Genomic DNA, 18,293 nt, shown 5'->3' on the forward strand with positions numbered 1-18,293 from the left:
TGTTTGGTCCAGAGGTATACTCTAACTGTGGCCTCCATTTTGGTTTTTCTTTAACATCTTTATTTCCAATATTTATACTCATGTCATTTCTCTTGCTCTTGCTCTTCATATATATGTATATATATGTATGCATATATGTATATATATATATATATATATATATATATATATATATATATATATATATGTCTGTGAATGTGTGATACATGTCCTTTCTCTGTCAAATACATCCTCTTAATTTAAGTACGTTAATTTTTCCTCTGTGTGCTTCTTGGAGTTCAAGTCTACAAATGCCTGGAGTTCAAGTATTTAAACATAATTCTCCTACAAGTTAACAAAAAGAATGAATAATATGAGCACATTGGGGAAAAAGATAAAAATTCTTACTGATTAATATGAAATACTGACACTGAAGAAGATAAAAATACAGCATAGGGAATATAGTCAATGGAACTGTAGCAGCTATTATACGATGTCAGAGGGGTAGTAGATTGGGGAGGGTTATCACTTTGTGAGGGGGTAAATGTATAACTATAATATCTTTTTGTACACCTGAAATAATAGTACTACTACTAAAAAAAAACCCAGCCAAAAAAAAGAGAGATAAAAATAAAATGTTTAATTCACTTCTAAAACAACTGAATAGATCACAGTCCAGTCGAGTGCTGTCAATTCAAATATTCACAATTAGTTTCTACATAAGAAAAAATTAAATGTACTACAATCTTACAGCATAATATGAAAGAAGCAAATTTGACAACAGTCCTGTAAATTCACGTCATTACCAATTATAGGTGGTAAAGCTAGAAGAAACTTTATCAAAATATTGTTAATTATAATCAATTTAAATTAACCCCTTTCTTAGGAAAAACAGCTTCATTAATGTTTTATCTTCTCTATAGAAATATGATATTATATTGTTATCATATGAAGTAATCAAAAAGAAGCCAGCCAAAAATTTAGGCAATAATTTTAAAGTATTGTAGGAAGTTAATTGGTATAATGTTTAATATATTGTATAATAATCATTATATTATAGTTGTAATAATTCTATCATAATAACATGGTTGTTAACATATTATTTTAAAAATACGTTTTTGTTTTTATCTTTTAAAATTTTTTATTTTTGGTGATTTCTCATTGTAAATAAATATAACTTTGGTACCCAATTTGTATTTGTAATTAAAAATTGTTTTCCTTAAGAAGACATTCCCCCAAGTTGTGTAAATTTCAGGTCCTCCAAAACCTGGGTTTACCCCGTTCCCAGATTGCATGTCTTATAGGCCCAAGGACATATCTTCTGTCCCCCAAATGCATCAAAACCCCAAGGCCTTGGGATTCCAGGGCCTACACCTTATTCTAATGCTCTCCAGGCTTGTGGTGGCATAAATACATTCACTTACTTATGTGGCTTTGGTTTCCCTCTTCATTTATGGCATCTAGGGATTTCCCTTTCATTCAAGCTGGACTATGCTCTTCTAAAGCATATTTGAAAATACTTTTTTTGTAGTTTATGTGTTGAGAATAGAAAAGGATGTCTGTACTAGTTTCATCAGCTATGTGGCTGGAAATGAGCCCTTATTTTCCTTTGTAACTTTATTGATGCACACATATCATAGGATCCAAATTCCTCTTGAATAAACTAATGATATGCTTACATAGGCCATGTAGTTTTTAAAGGTGTTTTATATACTGTGTCTCACTTGACCCGTGAAAGAGCCTGTGGAGTAGGTAAGTATGTTAAATGTGTTATCGTCCCTAACGAATGAAGGAAACAGAGGCAGGAGATGTGACTTCTCTGAGATTACACAGTTGGAAAGTGGGAGGGCCAGTCTCCCACGGAACTGCCTGTCCCTCTCTGCTCCACCACACCTCTCTCACTCCTTTTCACGTGGACTACTGAAATAATTCAGCATATTTCCCCAAATCCATGATGACACAGCTCCAGATGAGAATATGTGTTTTTCAAATTAAGTCCGCCATATAATGAGGGGAAAGAATGGAAGGAATCCTCCCTTGTGGCACATCCCAGAATAGCTCCACCAGGTAAACATTCTTTCCTAACAGAAACCTGTTGGGAAAAAATTATTATCTTTCTGAACATGGGTAAACTGCTGTCGCTAAAATTGGAGCATGATTAGTTACCACTAAGCCCCTCTAAAAAGTGCCATTTCCAAGCAGCTGATGGCAATATGGAAAGAACAGATGGCATTGGAGGCATCTGCTTCTGGCGGAGAGTTGTAAGGGTTGCCATTGTCATTTCTGCTCGGGTTTGACAATAAAAGTGGAACCAAGGGATCATTCCCCATCGTCTCTCTCAAAGTTGAATTACTGGGAAGGGATTATTATTTTCCATACTGATAGATTCATTTGGTTCCATCTATTCTAGGATTAAGGTGAATTTCGGAAAACTATCATTTATTAAATTTTAAATTAGGAAGAATGTTATTAGCAAACTGATGCTTATTTCATAGACATTTTGGTATGAGAATTTCTTATCTAATCTTGTTTCCTAAGCATGACTTTCTTCCATGTAATTGATATCACAGGCTTCTAGCTCAGCTGCAAAGCATTCTTGGCTATTTTGATGACATGAACCCTGGCATTACCAAGTGAGATTTACACACAATTGCAGTTAAAGATTCTTCTAAAACAACAATAACATTTCTTTGAGGGATAATCTGTTTTAAGAACTGGCTTGGGAAAAGAATTAAAACATACAACTAAGTACACCTCTTTTCTAAAATGCGTGTAAGTCCATCGAGGCTACTCAATGGTTTCCTGTCAGAGCCACTTTACAAGGCAGAAAATAATGGAGAGTCATGAGCCTTTCAATGTGGTTAAGTGCAGACTCAAATGTTTAGAAATAGGCATGTGCTATTTTTAAAATGAAATGACTATAACTTGCTGTTTCCAAACATATTGGATTATTTCACTCAAATTCTTCCTTCCTTCTTCACTAGTAACATTTGTCATTGTATAAAGGGCATTTTAAATGACACACAAGTAAATTCTTTTATGACCACAAGCCTGACAAAATGTAAGTGTTGCTTGAATGGTTTTTTGAACACCTACTTTAACGAGAAGTGTCCCATGTTAAGATTCTGCTGTACAGGCTTTCTATGTCTGATGCATCTACAGTGCTAGGTGGTCTAAATCTTTACACTGCCCTCCCCCCCATAACAGCATCAATGGACCCTTCCCCCTGGCACTCTCAGGAGCTTCCCCAAAATCTCGCTAATGAAGGGCATTTTAGTAGCCCTAAATGATTTGACAGAGGAGTATGAACTTGGAGCCACTGTGTTACTAGATAATCAAGGGACCAGAAATCATGGAATTGCATCTCACTGTGACAAAATATTTTCTATGTAACATATTGACAATCACACACATTCTTCAATGTTAGTGATTCAGAGTTACTAAGGAGCATCTAGTTTTCCAATGAAACCCCACCTCTCTGGAAGTGAATTCCCACTACATTCCCCCTATAAGTAAATATGTGGACATCTCTTATATTTGTCTGACTGGCAACCCTTCCTTTGTGGAACTTTTGGGGAAGATCATATGACAAGAAATGAGCCTCTCACTCAGATTCTGGGATGGTATGCAGTGATGAAACAGGTAATCAAGTTATTGCCTGTGGTTACCTGGGATTGCATGCCTATTATGGGAGAAGCAATGGCACTAGTGAAGAAACAGACATCATCTAGAGGTTTAGGCTTGGAGAAAGAATGGCTCCATTCTCTCTAGATGTAATAGACCATGAGACTTTAGGTTATCTTCCATTATATAGAGAATGGGCCTCCTGTTTGAAATTGTATTTATGCAAATAAGAAAGTGTGTGTGCACAGAGTGGCCAGGAAGAGGAGCACAGCCATACCTATGGCTTTCTTTTCATGTGCCCAGCCTCCCTCCTTTGAGTTGCCAGACCCACTCCTCATGATTTGCTGGGATGCTTCTCACACCACCCAACCCTGACTATGGGGCTGAGCTTATGACCAAGTGAGACCAATCAGATCTTTCCCCAGATCTTAACTCTTGACCACAGTTACTCAGGGCTGAAGGTGACTGCAGTTGAAGCTTCCAACTATACTGTTGATAGAGAAGGCCCATAACCTCTCGCTGTTGAGATATCTAGGACCAGAGAATTCCTGGATTCTTTATTTCTCAAGCCCCAGTGCTCAGCGTTTCCATTTGATTCAGTGAGAGACCCAGAATCCTTCCAAAGAACACTGCCGATTCAGCCCTCTGCTTAAATGACATGCAATTTAATACAAGACATTTATTTACCGATGATCTTCTAGGCACCAGGCACTGTGCCAAATTCTGGCAGATATATAACATTTAATTTACTTCTCACAGTTGTGCAAAAGAATGGAACCATCTTCTGGGCCCATAGCAGGTGCTGTCACAGCCTCACTCACAACTCTCAGACACATGCAAGCGTTCCAGCTGCTGGTCTCTGCACCTATGCTGAGGTGCTGGTGTAGAAATAGCCCAGAACCCCTCTGAACCTGGAGTGGAATAATTCCAAGGCGTGTGTTTTCCCTCATTTCCCAGGCTTTCCCCATGGGTTCAGTTTTTATCTCCCACTGGCCTTACAGAACACCCTTTGCTGGTACCCCCACCCCCACCTCCGACCATAGATTGTTCTCCTTTCCTTTCTTCCCAAATAAAACATGTTCTCTCAAATCCTTGTCTCTGGGTCTTCTCCTGGGAAAAACCAGATGAAGCCTGGGGCTGTGATGTTGGATCTATGTGAAGATGTAGCTCAGAATCTGGCATGTATTTGACACTCCGGAAATGTAAACCTACCCAATGTTATAGATGAGGACACTGAGACAGAAGAGGCAGAGATCACCCAGTTAGTAGATGGCATGTGCAGGATGGCAATTAGAATGTACTCAGCATGACAACTTGGATATGCTGCCTAGACCAGGGTTTCTCAACCTTGGCTCGGTTGACATTTTGGGTTGGACAGTTCTTTGTTGTGGAAGGCTGTCCATCCCAGAATGTTTAACATCATCCCTGGTCTCTACGCACTAGATGCCAGCAGCATGCCACCCAGTTGCGGCAAGCAGAAACATCTCCAAATTGCCAAATCTCTCTGGGAGGACAGGAGGATTCTTTCATGTTGAGGACCACTGGCCAAGAGAGCTACCGTGTTGCCCCAAAAATAAGACCTAGCTGGACAACCAGCTCTAATGCGTCTTTTGGAGCAAAAATTAATATAAGATCCGGTCTTATTCTACTATAAGACCCGGTCTTATACAATATAACATAGTATAAGACCGGGTCTTATATTAATTTTTGTTCCAATAGATGCATTAGAGCTGATAGTCCGGCTAGGTCTTATTTTTGGGGAAACACGGTAGATTCAGCTGAAAAAAAACCCAGTGATAGATCAGAGGTCTACACTGATAGAAAAAGGCAGAGTGACACACACACACACACACACACACACACACACTCGGCTTATTTTTTGACCTTTGAGCCAATCTTTCATCTTCTGACTTCAAATCTGGTTCACTTTCCATTAGGCTGGACTCCCTGAGATCAACTGTTCCATAGTTCGGCTTATTAGAAAGTTCTTTCCCATTGAGCCCACATCTGCTTCCTGGGAACTTATTTCATCAGTGTGCCCTCCAGGGCCATGCAGAAGGCCTAATCCCCCTTCATGGGATGGCACTTCAACTATGGGAACACAACTCCTGTGTCCCCTCCCCTATAGATTGACCTCGACTTTGTGCTAAATGCTGCAGACACACAGGGAACAGTTGTCAGACTGCGAGTTCAAACGTCTAGGCTCTTTCTGAACTTTGAACAGGAATTTCCAAGTGCTTTGAGTCTATGTATTTTAAAGCTTCCAGGTAATTCTGAAGTGGCTCGTCTATAGTCCAATATTTAGGAACCTCGGACCTAACTTATTCCAGCTCCAGGCAATAGAGTTCTGATTTATTTCTTAAAGCAGCTACCTAAAAGATGGTTTCTGAAGAAAGTATTAAAAAGAAACTCTTAAAATAATAGGATATCCCATACTAGGTCAAAGAGTTACATGTTACTATCCAGTAAAATAGCTTGATAAAGTTCATACAAAAAAAAGCCTAGAAATTGATACCAGGAAATATTAGTTAGGCTTATTTCTCCAGATAGGGGGATCAAAGGACATTTAAAATTTTTTCTTATTTGTCCTTTATTCCATTTTAAAGCTCATAGGATGAACGTATGTATGTGTGTGTGTAAATGTACACACATATATTCATATACATTGCATTCAGTTTTAAAAGTTATTTACAAAGTTGTAATGATGACCGTATTTTTGCTATTTCTTATAAAGATGATGACACCTGGCGGAAATAAGGTAGAATCATAGAACTGGATAATTTGGGGGATAAGAAAAGCATCAGAATGACAAACTTCGGAAAAACTCTAAGTCATTGCCTTCATTTAATGGAGTGGGGAAGGGACCTAAGAGTCATGGGACCAGCACATCCAGATGAAGATCCCGAGTTAAAAGAAATGAGCATAAAGGAAAGTAGAGCAACAGGAGAGAAGAAAGTACCAACGTTGAGTAAAATAATAGTAATAATAAAATAGACTCTTATACATACTCAGGCTAAATCACCATTCATTTCGTTCAGTGGTTAAACATCGCCCTTCATAAATGTGAGTGATTAGTTAATACACATTTGCCCGAGGCTTTAATTTACAATATTCTATTTTAAGGGTTTCCAGGCTTCCCAAATGAGCACATACTCTTCCTCTTTCCCTTTGAACTGTCCCTTATTTCAATGAAATAAATGATAAATACTGACTTTTTTCTTGGAAGAATTTTTCTGACTTCCTATTCACTGCTGCCCCAATTAAATTCCTCTTATGTGACTTTAAGCCTTTGACTCTTGTCTCTTATGGACAGATTGTTCCCATGTCTTCCTCGCAAAAGTTTTCCCTTCTTCTTGGGAGAGTCTTATGTTATTTCTGGGCGCTAGAATCAGGGTCCAGGACAGAGTCTGTGGCAGGCATGCCCTTTCCTTCAGCCATGGGAGTTTGGCTAGCAAGCACAAAGTTTGCAGGTCCTTAAAACCCCAACTACCCAACCCCCACTTCTTTTTAAAGTGAACTATAAGTTCACATTTCAAACTACATCACAGCAACTGGATACCAGAGGACAGTCTCTGCTCTGCTGGAGTGATTTTCTGGATCTTTTGAGGGTGATTCTGTTTCATGGTGCAAGGAGTGTGTGTGTGTGTGTGTGTGTGTGTGTGTGTGTGTGTGTGTGTGACAGAGAGAGAGAGAGAGAGAGAGAGAGAGAGAGAGAGAGAGAGAGAGAGAAAGAGAGAGAGAGAAAGAATTGAGAGAGAGAGAGAAATTACAATTGAGAGAGCGGAGAGAGAGAAAGGAGAGAGAGAGAGAGAGAGAGAGAGAGAGAGAGAGAGAGAGAGAGAGAGAGAGAGAGAGAAAGTTCTAGCAAAGTAATGTGTCTGAGCACTAGTGGGTAATGCTACCCTAAATAACTTGAACTTCCACTGGCTGGCTTTTGTTCATAAAATGCTAATCCTTTCAGGTGCAGATCTATATAAAACATGGGGGATTAAAAGGTACACGGAAATCTCAGATCTCTTCGGCTACGTAAGGTAAAGATATGTTTAAACTAACAGTTCAAAGTTAGTTAGAGGGTACTAACTAACAAGGAGTCATTTTTTAAAACTTCCTAATTCTTTATTAAGTACTAACATATGATACATATCATATGATGCAAAGAACTAGGCAGATTACTGCAGTTGTGTTCTAGGTTTTTTTTCAATGCACAGCTGTACAGCTGTTTGGGAATATTAATTTCTCATGTCAACTATAATAATGGGGGAGGGAGTCATTTTATTTCACAAGGAATAGTATCACCTGTTATTTGAAATAGTTCTCCTTTGCTTGCTGAAGAAATGTCTTAGAGTTAACGTGCAGAATCCCATGGTGCTGGGTGAGGGTCTTCCGTAGAGTGCTGCATTGCATAACTATTCTCGCTTCAGAGATGATAGTCACAGGAGATGTTGTAGTGTGAGTTTTTGCATAATTACCTCTCTTAATTCTCACAACTACCACCTGAGGTAGATGTCACCATTATCTATATTTCCAACAAATTAGTACCCGGCAGAGCCAAGATTCAAACGCAGGCACCTCACCACAGCGGGACTTCCGCACTGGAGAAGCTCTGTGGCCTCATAAGCCACCAGTCTGCTGTCTTTTGGGGGGAACTTCCTGGAGTTGTGGGGAAGTTGCAAAGAAGGAGCAAGTAAGTATCTCTAAGAAAAAAACACTTCTCCTGTGAAGCACAGACTAGTAGAGCACTGTTGGCTGGTTTGGGGATAAATATTTGCTTATTTGATTCTAGAGCCAATGACAATGTTAAGTTATTTTCACAGCAATCCGTTTGTTTGGAATCCGTTACTGTGAGGGACATGCAGCTTCTCCAAGTGTGGGATGGGATTACATTAGCGGCAGGGGCTGGCGTTCTTTCTTGCATGTTATTTGCTCATTGGAGTAAGCCAATGCCTGAATGGCTGGGTTTCCCATTGGTTTTTCACTCAGCTTGTTAATCACGTTGTGACTTGGGGTGGCTAGTTGTTACCCGCAGTTGGCTGAAACAATATGATGGGGCAACTCGTGTGTGTGAAAAATAAACTCAAAATGGTAAACACAAACAAGAGAAACCATTTAGAGTTTGTAGAAAAGACTAGAAAATGTCACTGTAAACATTATAAGTAATTTCAGGGTAAACTAGGTCAGGAAACCCAGGGCTGAAGCAACACAATGAAAGCTGTGTTCCGCCTTGAGATCAGGGAGGCCGATTCTGCAGCTGGAGCTCCTGGGTTTGACTCCTGGCTCTGCCCCTGGCCAGCTGGGGGCTCTTGGGCTGCTTTTAAACCTCTCTGTGCCTGAATATCACTCATCTGAGAAGAGGCATAATAACGGCATCTACTTTACAGGATTTGTTGTGAGGATTAGATGAATCCATCCATGTAAAGCACTAGCTTGGAGCTTGGCAACAGTATAAGTCCGCCCTGCAGCAGTGTCAGGTGTCGTTATCTTGATTCTGATCAAAGATCCCAGCAGCTCGGTCCCCTTTTTCTGAATCATGGAGTTTTCCTGTGCTCTGCTAATCACTTTTGCTCTCCTGTTTTTCGCCGCAGCCCTGGGAGCAAGGCAGATATTATTATCCCCTTTTGGCTGATGATGAAATGGCAAGGCGGGATTAAGTGAATGCAAAGTGTTGGAGCAGGGAGCCAAGGCAGGCTTCTGGCTCTCAGGCCCCAGAGCTTTCTACTGTCTTGAAATAAAGCCTCAGATGAAAAGGGAGAGAGCTGTGTTTGTTCCAAGTCCTGGCTTCTCATCCATGATGTCATTTACTCCTTAATCCACAAGGTATTCCCAATGGTCATACTGCTGGACCAGGTTTTCTTTATTACAATTCAGTTTCAAAAGCTGAATATTCAGAAATATATTTTAGATCCCAGCAATGTCGTGCCTGTCCCTTGGCTATAATTGCTCTGTTTTTGCCCTTCTTCATGTACAGAATAGGTTTGGTTATGTTTCATGGTCTCCCTCTACTTTGCTCTGCAAAACCAGGGTGGCAGCTTTCTGGGTGGCTGCTTTGCTCGCCCAGGAAACTAAGCTAAAAAGCAGGTATTCTTTTCGGCTCAACAGATGCTATGGTGATAAGCTGAACCTTTTAGAGCCTTCTGGGAAAGTCCAACAGCCTGGGGCTAAGCAACTTGAGTCTTGTCCAGTTTTCTCCTCTCCAGACACTCTGCTTATGGACGTGTGTCTGAGCTCCGAGCAGCTGCCCAAGCACTTGGTGGAAGGACCAAGCTCTCCAGATGGCTGGTTAGAGGCCGAGGAGGAAAAGACTCTCCAGAAAGATGGCGCCAGTGGACCCTCAGGAGGTAACATCCTTCTTTATTACCTTAACACCTTCTCAGTTGTTTTCCTGGTGATGGTATTTTCCAGTTAACTTCAGTGACAAGAATTTCCATTTCCTTTTAATTCTAGATTTAAAATTTTTTTATTGAGATATAATTAACATATAACATTATTTTAGTTTCAGGTGTACAATGTAATGATTTGTTATTTGCATATATTCCAAAGTGATCACTATAATAACTCTAACATCCATCTAGAGTGTCCCTTCAATGTAGCTAAGTAGAAAAATGACTTCATGCAAACATAAGCATAGCATTAAAAGTAATCCCTATTTTTTACGTTCTGCACTTATCAAACTCCACAAATTTGTTTTATCTTGTGTATAAATCTAAGATGGTATTTTTTTTGTAACAAGAACTTTTAAAAAGAAATGAAATCTAAATTCATTTCTGCTTTTCACCAAAATGATTCCTGGTAACTATGTCATACAGTGGATCCTTGTAAAGCAAAGTGTATTTTCCCATCAGGACAATGTAACCATTAGGGTTGCATTTCTGGATGGGGACTCAGTAGTTAATAAATAATAGATGTACCAAATAAAGTCATAAAAGCCAAGACATAGCATTTAAAACATTTACAATCATGTAACATGGTGAAATGATGTTCCAATTCTACTAAACCAGGATGTTATTTATTTTTACTAAACTGTTTACATAAAAATACAACTCTATCTCTAAAACCTGGTCCCTCTGAAAGTGACTATTGGGCTAGCATAGATACAATGAGAAAATATTTAATGTGCAATAAACATAAATTTCTATCTTTATAAAACATAAAAGGGTCTCATGGGAGAATATTTATATGTCCATGTTTCTTTACAAAGTTAATTGGGAAAGTATAATCATCAGCTTATTAACCTGTGAAATGATGAGCCATTCAGAAGCAACCCACTGACTTTTCCTACAGCCCTGAGGTTCCCCAGTTGGTGATATGTGGAAGGAAGGGAAGAAGGCACAGTCTGGACCGTAGCAGGGGGTGGTGGAGGAGGGAAGCCTGCAGAAGCTGACATGAGTCCTTGACGGTCTGGCTGCTCTTAGTAGGTGCTCCACTGATGAGAGCCTTTGAGAAAAGGAGCACAGCCCTGTACCGACTCCTTGTACCAACTGGCCTTTACCAGCTCCTGAATTTCAGGAATTCTGTGAGCTGGTTAGTAAACACAGCCATTATTGAAATCCAAGTTCTATAAACTTGTAAATAAAGAGATTATGTAAAAGGCAAAGGTGTATGAAAAAACAAGGTAATAAGTACTCAAGATTCATCAAGAATTATTTTGCTACATTTGACAATTACCTATGCTCTTGAGGCTCTTGAGGCCGTTGTATCCGGATGGTAGAAATACTCCATGATGGTGTGCTGCTCCACATCTTTGCCCACTGACATCTCCCTGGTAGTTTAAAATCACCAGGGTGGGAGTGCTTACACTGTGGGAATCATCAAATCCTACAAATCAGGGTTTCTTCCCCTCGCCCTAAAATGATGGGCAAACATTTACCGGCTCCTGAAGCCTTGCTCGGCCTTCTTATCATCTCTGAAACAGAACTGAGTTAGCCTACCAGCCCTATGAGAGAAGGCAGGGCCTCTGGTTATTCGTGGATATTGGGTTGGTGTGGTTAGATGTCAGTAGCCTCCCCTAAGAAGAGGTAGGGGAGGCCATAGGTCTCTTTCCCTTCCCTACAACCTCCCCACAACCCCAAGCAAGGCACTTGGGGTTGGCCACTCTTTATTAGCAAGTTGTGGCACACTCAGTGCAGTCCCAGGTGTCCGTAAGCTCCCTTTTTTGTTCAGGTTAGAGAATTCTCCTCCCAGGGGTGGAACACACTAAATCAGAACCTGTGGCCAGCAGCAGTGCTCTGAAGAGCCGTGGACATCCGTGATGCTCTTTACAGTCACTTCGCTCAAGCTGGGCTCAATGACCATTTCCCACCGGCCACATACTGATACTATTTTTTTTTTAAATACAACAAAATGAATTTCTAGAAGAAAAAAAAATGAAACTACAAAGACATGCAAAATACAAGCCCCATTTTTGTTTGTTTGTAATTAGATTCACCAGGCATGGTTAAATTGTTGTAAAACTTCTAAATGCTTACTCCAAGTTTCTATACTCTTCTTCCTGTGAACCTGTGACAAATGGTTTGCAAACCAGCACAGAAGTGTTCTAGTTCATGTGGAAACCAGTGAAAGCTGGAATAGCCTTTCCTACCTGTCTCTCAGGGGTGGACTCCTGATTAGGTTTCTTCAAAGAGCCGCCATCCTCCAACTCTATTCACGTCCTCCTCCAGGCAGATGCTCTTTTCCTCTTGTTTTATATGATATTTGAGAGCTGCTAGAGTGGGTCATGAGTATAAAAAAAGTATTTGAAGCAGTAGTAACTTAATAGCCAGAGCTCATCTGACAGCACTCCCCCCGCTCCAGACTGTGGGGCTGGCTCATCTTTGGGTGACCTGTACCTTTTGAGGAGCAGATTTAGGAAGGATTTAAGAAACACTCTCCAGCCAACATGTGGGAATATTACTTCAAGACCTAAAAATAGTCAGGTCCATGTTTGCCTCGGCCCTACTTCCACAGACAGCTCATTTGTGCCGTTTAGCTTTCTCCTGTCATCAAAACAAAGTATGGGGATGGATCCACACTTTTTCTGTCCCCTCCTAAATACAGCAAAGGACCCAGGGCATCCTTTGGCATTCCATCATATGATAAAAATGTCACATCTGAATTTCATGTCCCTGTCACCCCGTTATCATTCCGTTTTGTGCCAGTCTGCAGCCATGGTCAATGATTGCATCGACCCTTGTGTGGAAAGAATTCTCAACCTGTTCCCATCTTACCAAGTGTGTATTTGCACTGGATCAACAAATCATGAAACCTATTTTATTTTCTGCCCTACAGATTTTAACAAGATAGAATCACCTCTTCATAGCCTCCAGAAATTTGTGCCTACAAATTATGCCAGCTACACGCAGGAGAATTATCTGTTTGCAGGCAAGGAGATTGTCATGCAAGAATCAATAGAAAGCTATGGAGCGGTGGTGTGGCCAGGGGTGAGAGAACTGTGATGCTGGGATGGCAGGATTTCTGGGGACAATAATAATATTCTCTGTGTTGCCTTGCAGTTTGCCAAGTGTTTTAATATTCTGCGTTGCTCCAACTGAGGGTCAGTTGTTGGCCCCCCAGGTGTGTGGGTGGTATGCTTGGGTTCCACAAATACACAGCCTGTCTCCCAGAAGCACTGATTTTCTTCTGTGCTATGTTCTTGAAACATTGTTTACATTAATAGAAACTTGAATTGTTGAGAAAAAAAAATCGAATTTTAGAGTTTGGACTTTGCAGCACATATTACCTTTGGGTCGCTCCCACAAACCGTTGGGGCATTCATTTCCCTTTTACATTGTGGATCTTCCAGTAGAAGCGTTTAGGAAGCATTCCTTCATCTCGTGTTCTCCCTGAACAGCCCCTAGCGGATGGCGCTGAAAAGGGGGAAACACTCGGAATTTAGAGCCAGAAAACCTGCTGTTCAGGTATTAACACATGTTCACTTCACCTCCATTTACCTTCATTTCCATATTTAAAACATGGGACAGTGGTAATGTCCAGTTCCTGAGATGGTTGTGAGAGTTCAGTGAAGTGCTACACCTACGCTCATGTTCGCTCTAATTGTTAATGTAGTATTACCCATTAATATTAATGAATTGGTAAACCATGAGGAAAAGTTCACTGATTTGGTAAAGCTATTCCACCGGGGGCATGGTGCAGAACCAGGCGGGGACAGTGGCCTGGGAGGCCAGCACTGCTGTTGTTCTTTTCACTGCAGAGGTCATCAGCCTGTGCTTAGAGGGGGCTCCAGATCAGAACAGCACAATTGTTAGCAGGCATATGAATCATACGGGACCTCGTTAAAATGCAGATTCTGAGTCAGGAGGTCTGGGAGGTCTGGGGGGAGCTGTGTCTTTGCATTCCTTAGATACTCCCAGGTGATACAGACTGACGGTCCAGGCACCACAAATACATTTAGTCAGGATTACAGAGATTCTATGGAGCTCCCTCAGGGTGATCTGGGTACTGGTGGCAAGTGAAAGGGGGAGCAGGAGGAGGGGGGAAAAGGGAAAGAGCAGACAAGGGGCTCTTATAGCTCCACCCCTCACCCTTGCCCCAACCAAGGAAGCTCGATTTTTACCCCTTATGCATATAAGCATGATTTTCTTCAAATGAAAGCTTTTCTTTGGCTTAACAACAAATTTGGAAATCACCAAACTACTACATGGCTTCCTATTATATTTGGCAAAAAGACAACTATAGACAAGGTATCAGAGATTAGGACTAGAATAAGAATATCTTGACTATTTCATTCTCAATAAGGCCTCAGTCTTTCACACACAATACCCTGGCCTCTTTTGGGACCTGAAGTCCCTAAAAGCTGCATAAGAAGAGTTTATATAAAGTGGGAACATACCCTTGTCTTGTGTGATTTCAAATGCAGCTTTCTGTGACAGAGCTCACTTTAGGAGTCTGCTAATAGGGCTAAGGAGACGTAGGGGAGTGTTCGCAATGTCAAAAGATGTATCTGTTCCTGAGCAAAGCTTTTTCCCCAGATAGCACCCCAATGGGGCCAGCCTCTCACAGGGCAGGCACTTGAAGAAGGAAGCCTCCAGCCAGCCATCTCTTCAGAAAGCCTCTCAAAGCATGCACTCTTATGGCTCCTAGTGACACTGTCTTCCTAATATTGAAACGCCCACATAGCAAATAATTATCCTTTATATTCTCAAGGAACGCCTGATTTTCTACATGAAAATCTATCTTAAGTTATTCACATGTATATTTTTAAATGTCTCCTTGCTGCTACTCAAAGTGTGGTCCCTAGACCGTCACCTGGTGACTTGTCAGAAGCGCAGTCTTGAGCCACCCACCCAGACCTCCCGCACAATGTGCATCCTGAACCAGGCCACACGTGATCTGTGTGCACACTGAAGTTTGGGAAGTGCTGTTCTGATCATCTGAGTGTTTCTTAGAGGAACCTCTTAAATAATTTTCATATTCGAGGTCTAAATATGGCATTAAATGTATATTTTGATTCTTATGAACCCTTCAATAAACTGAAACTATTAATAATATGTCTTATAGTATTTAACCTGGGGTGGGGATTGGGGTTGCTACTGGTTTCCAATGCTCCAATGCCTAAGTGACAAACGTGAATATTTTTTTAGGCGATGGCTTTGTGTCAGTATTTGGAGAAACATACAGAGGAATTGAATCTCCAAGATGCTAAAATAATCGAAATTGGTGCTGGACCAGGCCTTGTTTCCACTGTGGCCAGTATTTTAGGTTTGTTTCTTTGTTTATTCCTGATCTTGTTTCAAAAGACCTTTACTGTGGCAACAATGATGAGTGCTTACTGTAGGATAGGCTGTGGTGTAGGTGATTGGCCATGACTTCACCCATTGAATTCCCCCCTGCCCTGAACTGGAATTACTACTGTTATCCCCAGAGATAAGACAAATTGTGTCTTAGAGAGGTTAAGTAACTTGCCCAGTCCACTGATTACCATGTGATGAAGTTGAAATTCCGGAGGGGTTCAAGTGAAGACAGATTTATATCCCCAGGGCAGGTTGTAAGTTCTTGGGCACTGTGCAAAACGTGGGTACAAATCTGGCATACTTCTGCCTACACTATTACAGTTCTTCTTTTAAAACCAATCTGGAAATATGGTGACCTATTTTGTGAACCACTGTCACTAGCTTTAAAATGCCTAAAATTCATTGCATGAATTTAGATAAAGGGCAGAGTCACACAAAATAGAGCATCCTTTGTTGAAAGGAAACTGGGTACTGATTTCTTCATATAAGAGAAAAACAAAATCTTTAGCTAAATACTATTTTAGAAGAAGAAACATTATATATCATATTAAGGTGATGCTAAGAACTTTAGTATATTTAGCTAATTATCCTGAAATCTCCCAATATTGCACCACTGTTTAACTTAGTTTCCTAAAAGACAGGAGCATTATTCTGTTTCAGTGGTTCTCAACCAAATGTGACTTTGCCCCACAGAGGACATTTGGCAACATCCGGAGACACTTTTGACTGTCACGACTTGGAAATGGGGTGGGGAGGTGCTACTGGCATTAAAGGGATGGAGACTAGAGATGCAGCCAAACACCTTACAGTGCATGGGGCAGGGCCTCCCACAAGAAAGACTTTATCCAGCCAGACTCATGTCAAATTTATCAAGCCTATATGTCAAAAGGACCAAAGTTGAGAAGCCCAGTTCTATTTCTTTTCTTTCTCCGCGAGTGTATATGTCCCCTGTGGCTGCCCAAATGTTTCCAGGTAATTATTACACGTTTTCTCTTTCTTTCTTAGGAGCTCAAGTCACAGCAACGGATATGCCTGATGTCCTAGGAAACCTTCAATACAACCTTTTAAAGAACACACTGAACTGTACCACACATCTGCCTGAAGTGAGGGAGCTGGTATGGGGAGAAGGCCTGGAACAGAACTTCCCCAAGTCAACTTTTTATTATGATTATATTCTGGCCTCGGATGTGGTCTACCACCATTACTTCCTGGACAAGCTGCTCACCACCATGGAGTACCTCTGCCAGCCAGGGACGGTGTTGCTTTGGGCAAACAAGTTCAGATTCAGTGCTGATTACGAATTTTTAGAAAAATTCAAGCAAGTTTTTGATACAACATTCTTGGCTGAATTTCCAGAGTCAACAGTTAAAATTTTTAAAGGAACACGAAAGTGGGATTAAACAAAATGCCTTTTCAAAAAACTAGTGTGTCTTTTGAGTAGTGTTAGAGAATGTATTGTCAGTAAAACACTTCTTTTATATGAGTGAGAAGATAGTGCACAAAAACAACTTGTACACCTAGAATAAACAGAACTTAGTTTCACAGCACCTTTCTAAAATAACCGATTTCAGATTATCTGGTTCATCTAAATATCTGTAAAGAATAACATGAAAATGTAAAATAGCTTTGCTGGCTTCCAAAGTCTCAATTAAATGTTTAATAAATTTCACATGAATAAGTTAATAAACAAGTGGATTTCCCCCTTGTTATTTCTATTGTAGAGAACAGTTTTAAACTTGTCAGTACACTTCTGTCACATGCTTTTTGAAACTAAGCTTGATAGAATCCTTACATCTTAATCTGAAGAATCTACTTACATGGATTTTAACTATAACAAAGGGAGAGGATACTGAGTGATAGAAAACAACTACAGGCTTAACAATGATTAAAAGTGAAAAATGTGGAAACAGTGCTAGAATGAGGAAATGGATGATGTCTTAGGAACTTAAGAGAGTCTAATCTACAAATACTCTCCCTCTGTGCCAACTGCCTAGGACCATTTCAAGTTAGATTTCTGCATTGTTTGATTTTTTTTTAACTAAAATTTCTTAGAAAATTAGGAAAGAATGGCATTTTTATTTATTCTAACTAAGAAAGACTACAAAAAAAATCTAAAACAAACATCACAATTATAAAATGTTAAAAGCTTCTACTTGGAGATACAGAAAAAACTTAAAATTAAAGCTTACCGCCATTTCTCTTCAGTATTATACTGGAGATTTTAGCCAATGTGGTCAAAGAAAGAATAGAAATAAAACATGCAAATTTAGGATGGTAGACATAACAGTATACTATTCATGGATGACATGATTGTTTATGTAGGCCAAGGTTGGCAAACTTATTTTGTAAAGGGCCAGATAATAAATATTTTAGGCTTTGCAGGCCATATACTGTTTCTGTAGCATTTTTTTTTTTTTTTACAATCATTTATAAAAATGCAAGAACCATTCTTAGCATGTGGGTCATGTAAAAACAGGTTGTGGGTTGGATTTGGCCCATAGGCCATAATTTGCTGACCCCTGAAACTGTAGATAATTTACAATGGAATTGAAATTTGTAAGAGTTTAGCAAGGTTGCCAAATGTCAACATACAAAGCCCAAATGTATTTATAAATTCTAACCACAAATAGAAGATAAAATTTAAATAAAGAGATAACTTACAACAGCAATATCAAATACTTAGGAATAAAGCCAACAAAATATATGCAAGAACACTACACAAACTTATGGCAGTACTGAGACAAATGAAAGATAACCAAAGTAAATAAAAAGACACCAAGTTTGTGTACTGAAAGCCGTTTTAAAGATGTCAATTTTCTCCAACTTGATCAACAGATTACTTGCAGTCGCATGTATTCTTGTGGAACTTGTCAAGCTGATTCTAAAAGTATATAAAAATGAAAAGTCCAAGAGTAAAGGCACTCTTGAGGAAGAACCTAGTAGGAATATCTGCTTTCAAGAAATCAA

General features: G+C 40.0%; 1 protein-coding gene across 2 annotated transcripts; it reads left to right on the top strand.

Annotated features, from left to right (window-relative positions):
- Nucleotides 1–8,165: 8,165 nt before the first annotated feature.
- METTL21C (methyltransferase 21C, AARS1 lysine) lies at nucleotides 8,166–16,868 on the top strand. 2 transcript variants are annotated; one of them, XM_019731046.3, is made up of 5 exons: nucleotides 8,166–8,287; nucleotides 9,783–9,938; nucleotides 12,865–13,016; nucleotides 15,177–15,294; nucleotides 16,332–16,868. In XM_019731046.3, exons 2-5 carry the CDS (start codon nucleotides 9,809–9,811, stop codon nucleotides 16,724–16,726), a joined length of 795 nt encoding a protein of 264 aa, XP_019586605.2. In that variant the 5' UTR covers nucleotides 8,166–8,287; nucleotides 9,783–9,808; the 3' UTR covers nucleotides 16,727–16,868. The 2 variants fall into 2 exon arrangements, with proteins under 2 accessions (XP_019586605.2, XP_019586604.2); XM_019731045.3 differs by lacking the exon at nucleotides 8,166–8,287 and having other exon boundaries at nucleotides 9,717–9,938.
- The last annotated feature ends 1,425 nt before the right edge of the window (nucleotides 16,869–18,293 follow it).

Source organism: Rhinolophus sinicus, chromosome 16 (genome assembly GCF_057876585.1).
Source record: "Rhinolophus sinicus isolate RSI-liver-muscle chromosome 16, RSI-T2T, whole genome shotgun sequence".
NCBI classification, from domain to species: domain Eukaryota; kingdom Metazoa; phylum Chordata; class Mammalia; order Chiroptera; family Rhinolophidae; genus Rhinolophus; species Rhinolophus sinicus.

Coding starts and splice junctions, on each gene's coding strand:
- METTL21C (XM_019731046.3), top strand. CDS start 9,809: ATGGACGTGTGTCTGAGCTCCGAGCAGCTGCCCAAGCACTTGGTGGAA. Junction 13,017..15,176: donor GAGCGGTGGTGTGGCCAGGG/GTGAGAGAACTG, acceptor ATATTTTTTTAG/GCGATGGCTTTGTGTCAGTA. Junction 15,295..16,331: donor CACTGTGGCCAGTATTTTAG/GTTTGTTTCTTT, acceptor TTTCTTTCTTAG/GAGCTCAAGTCACAGCAACG.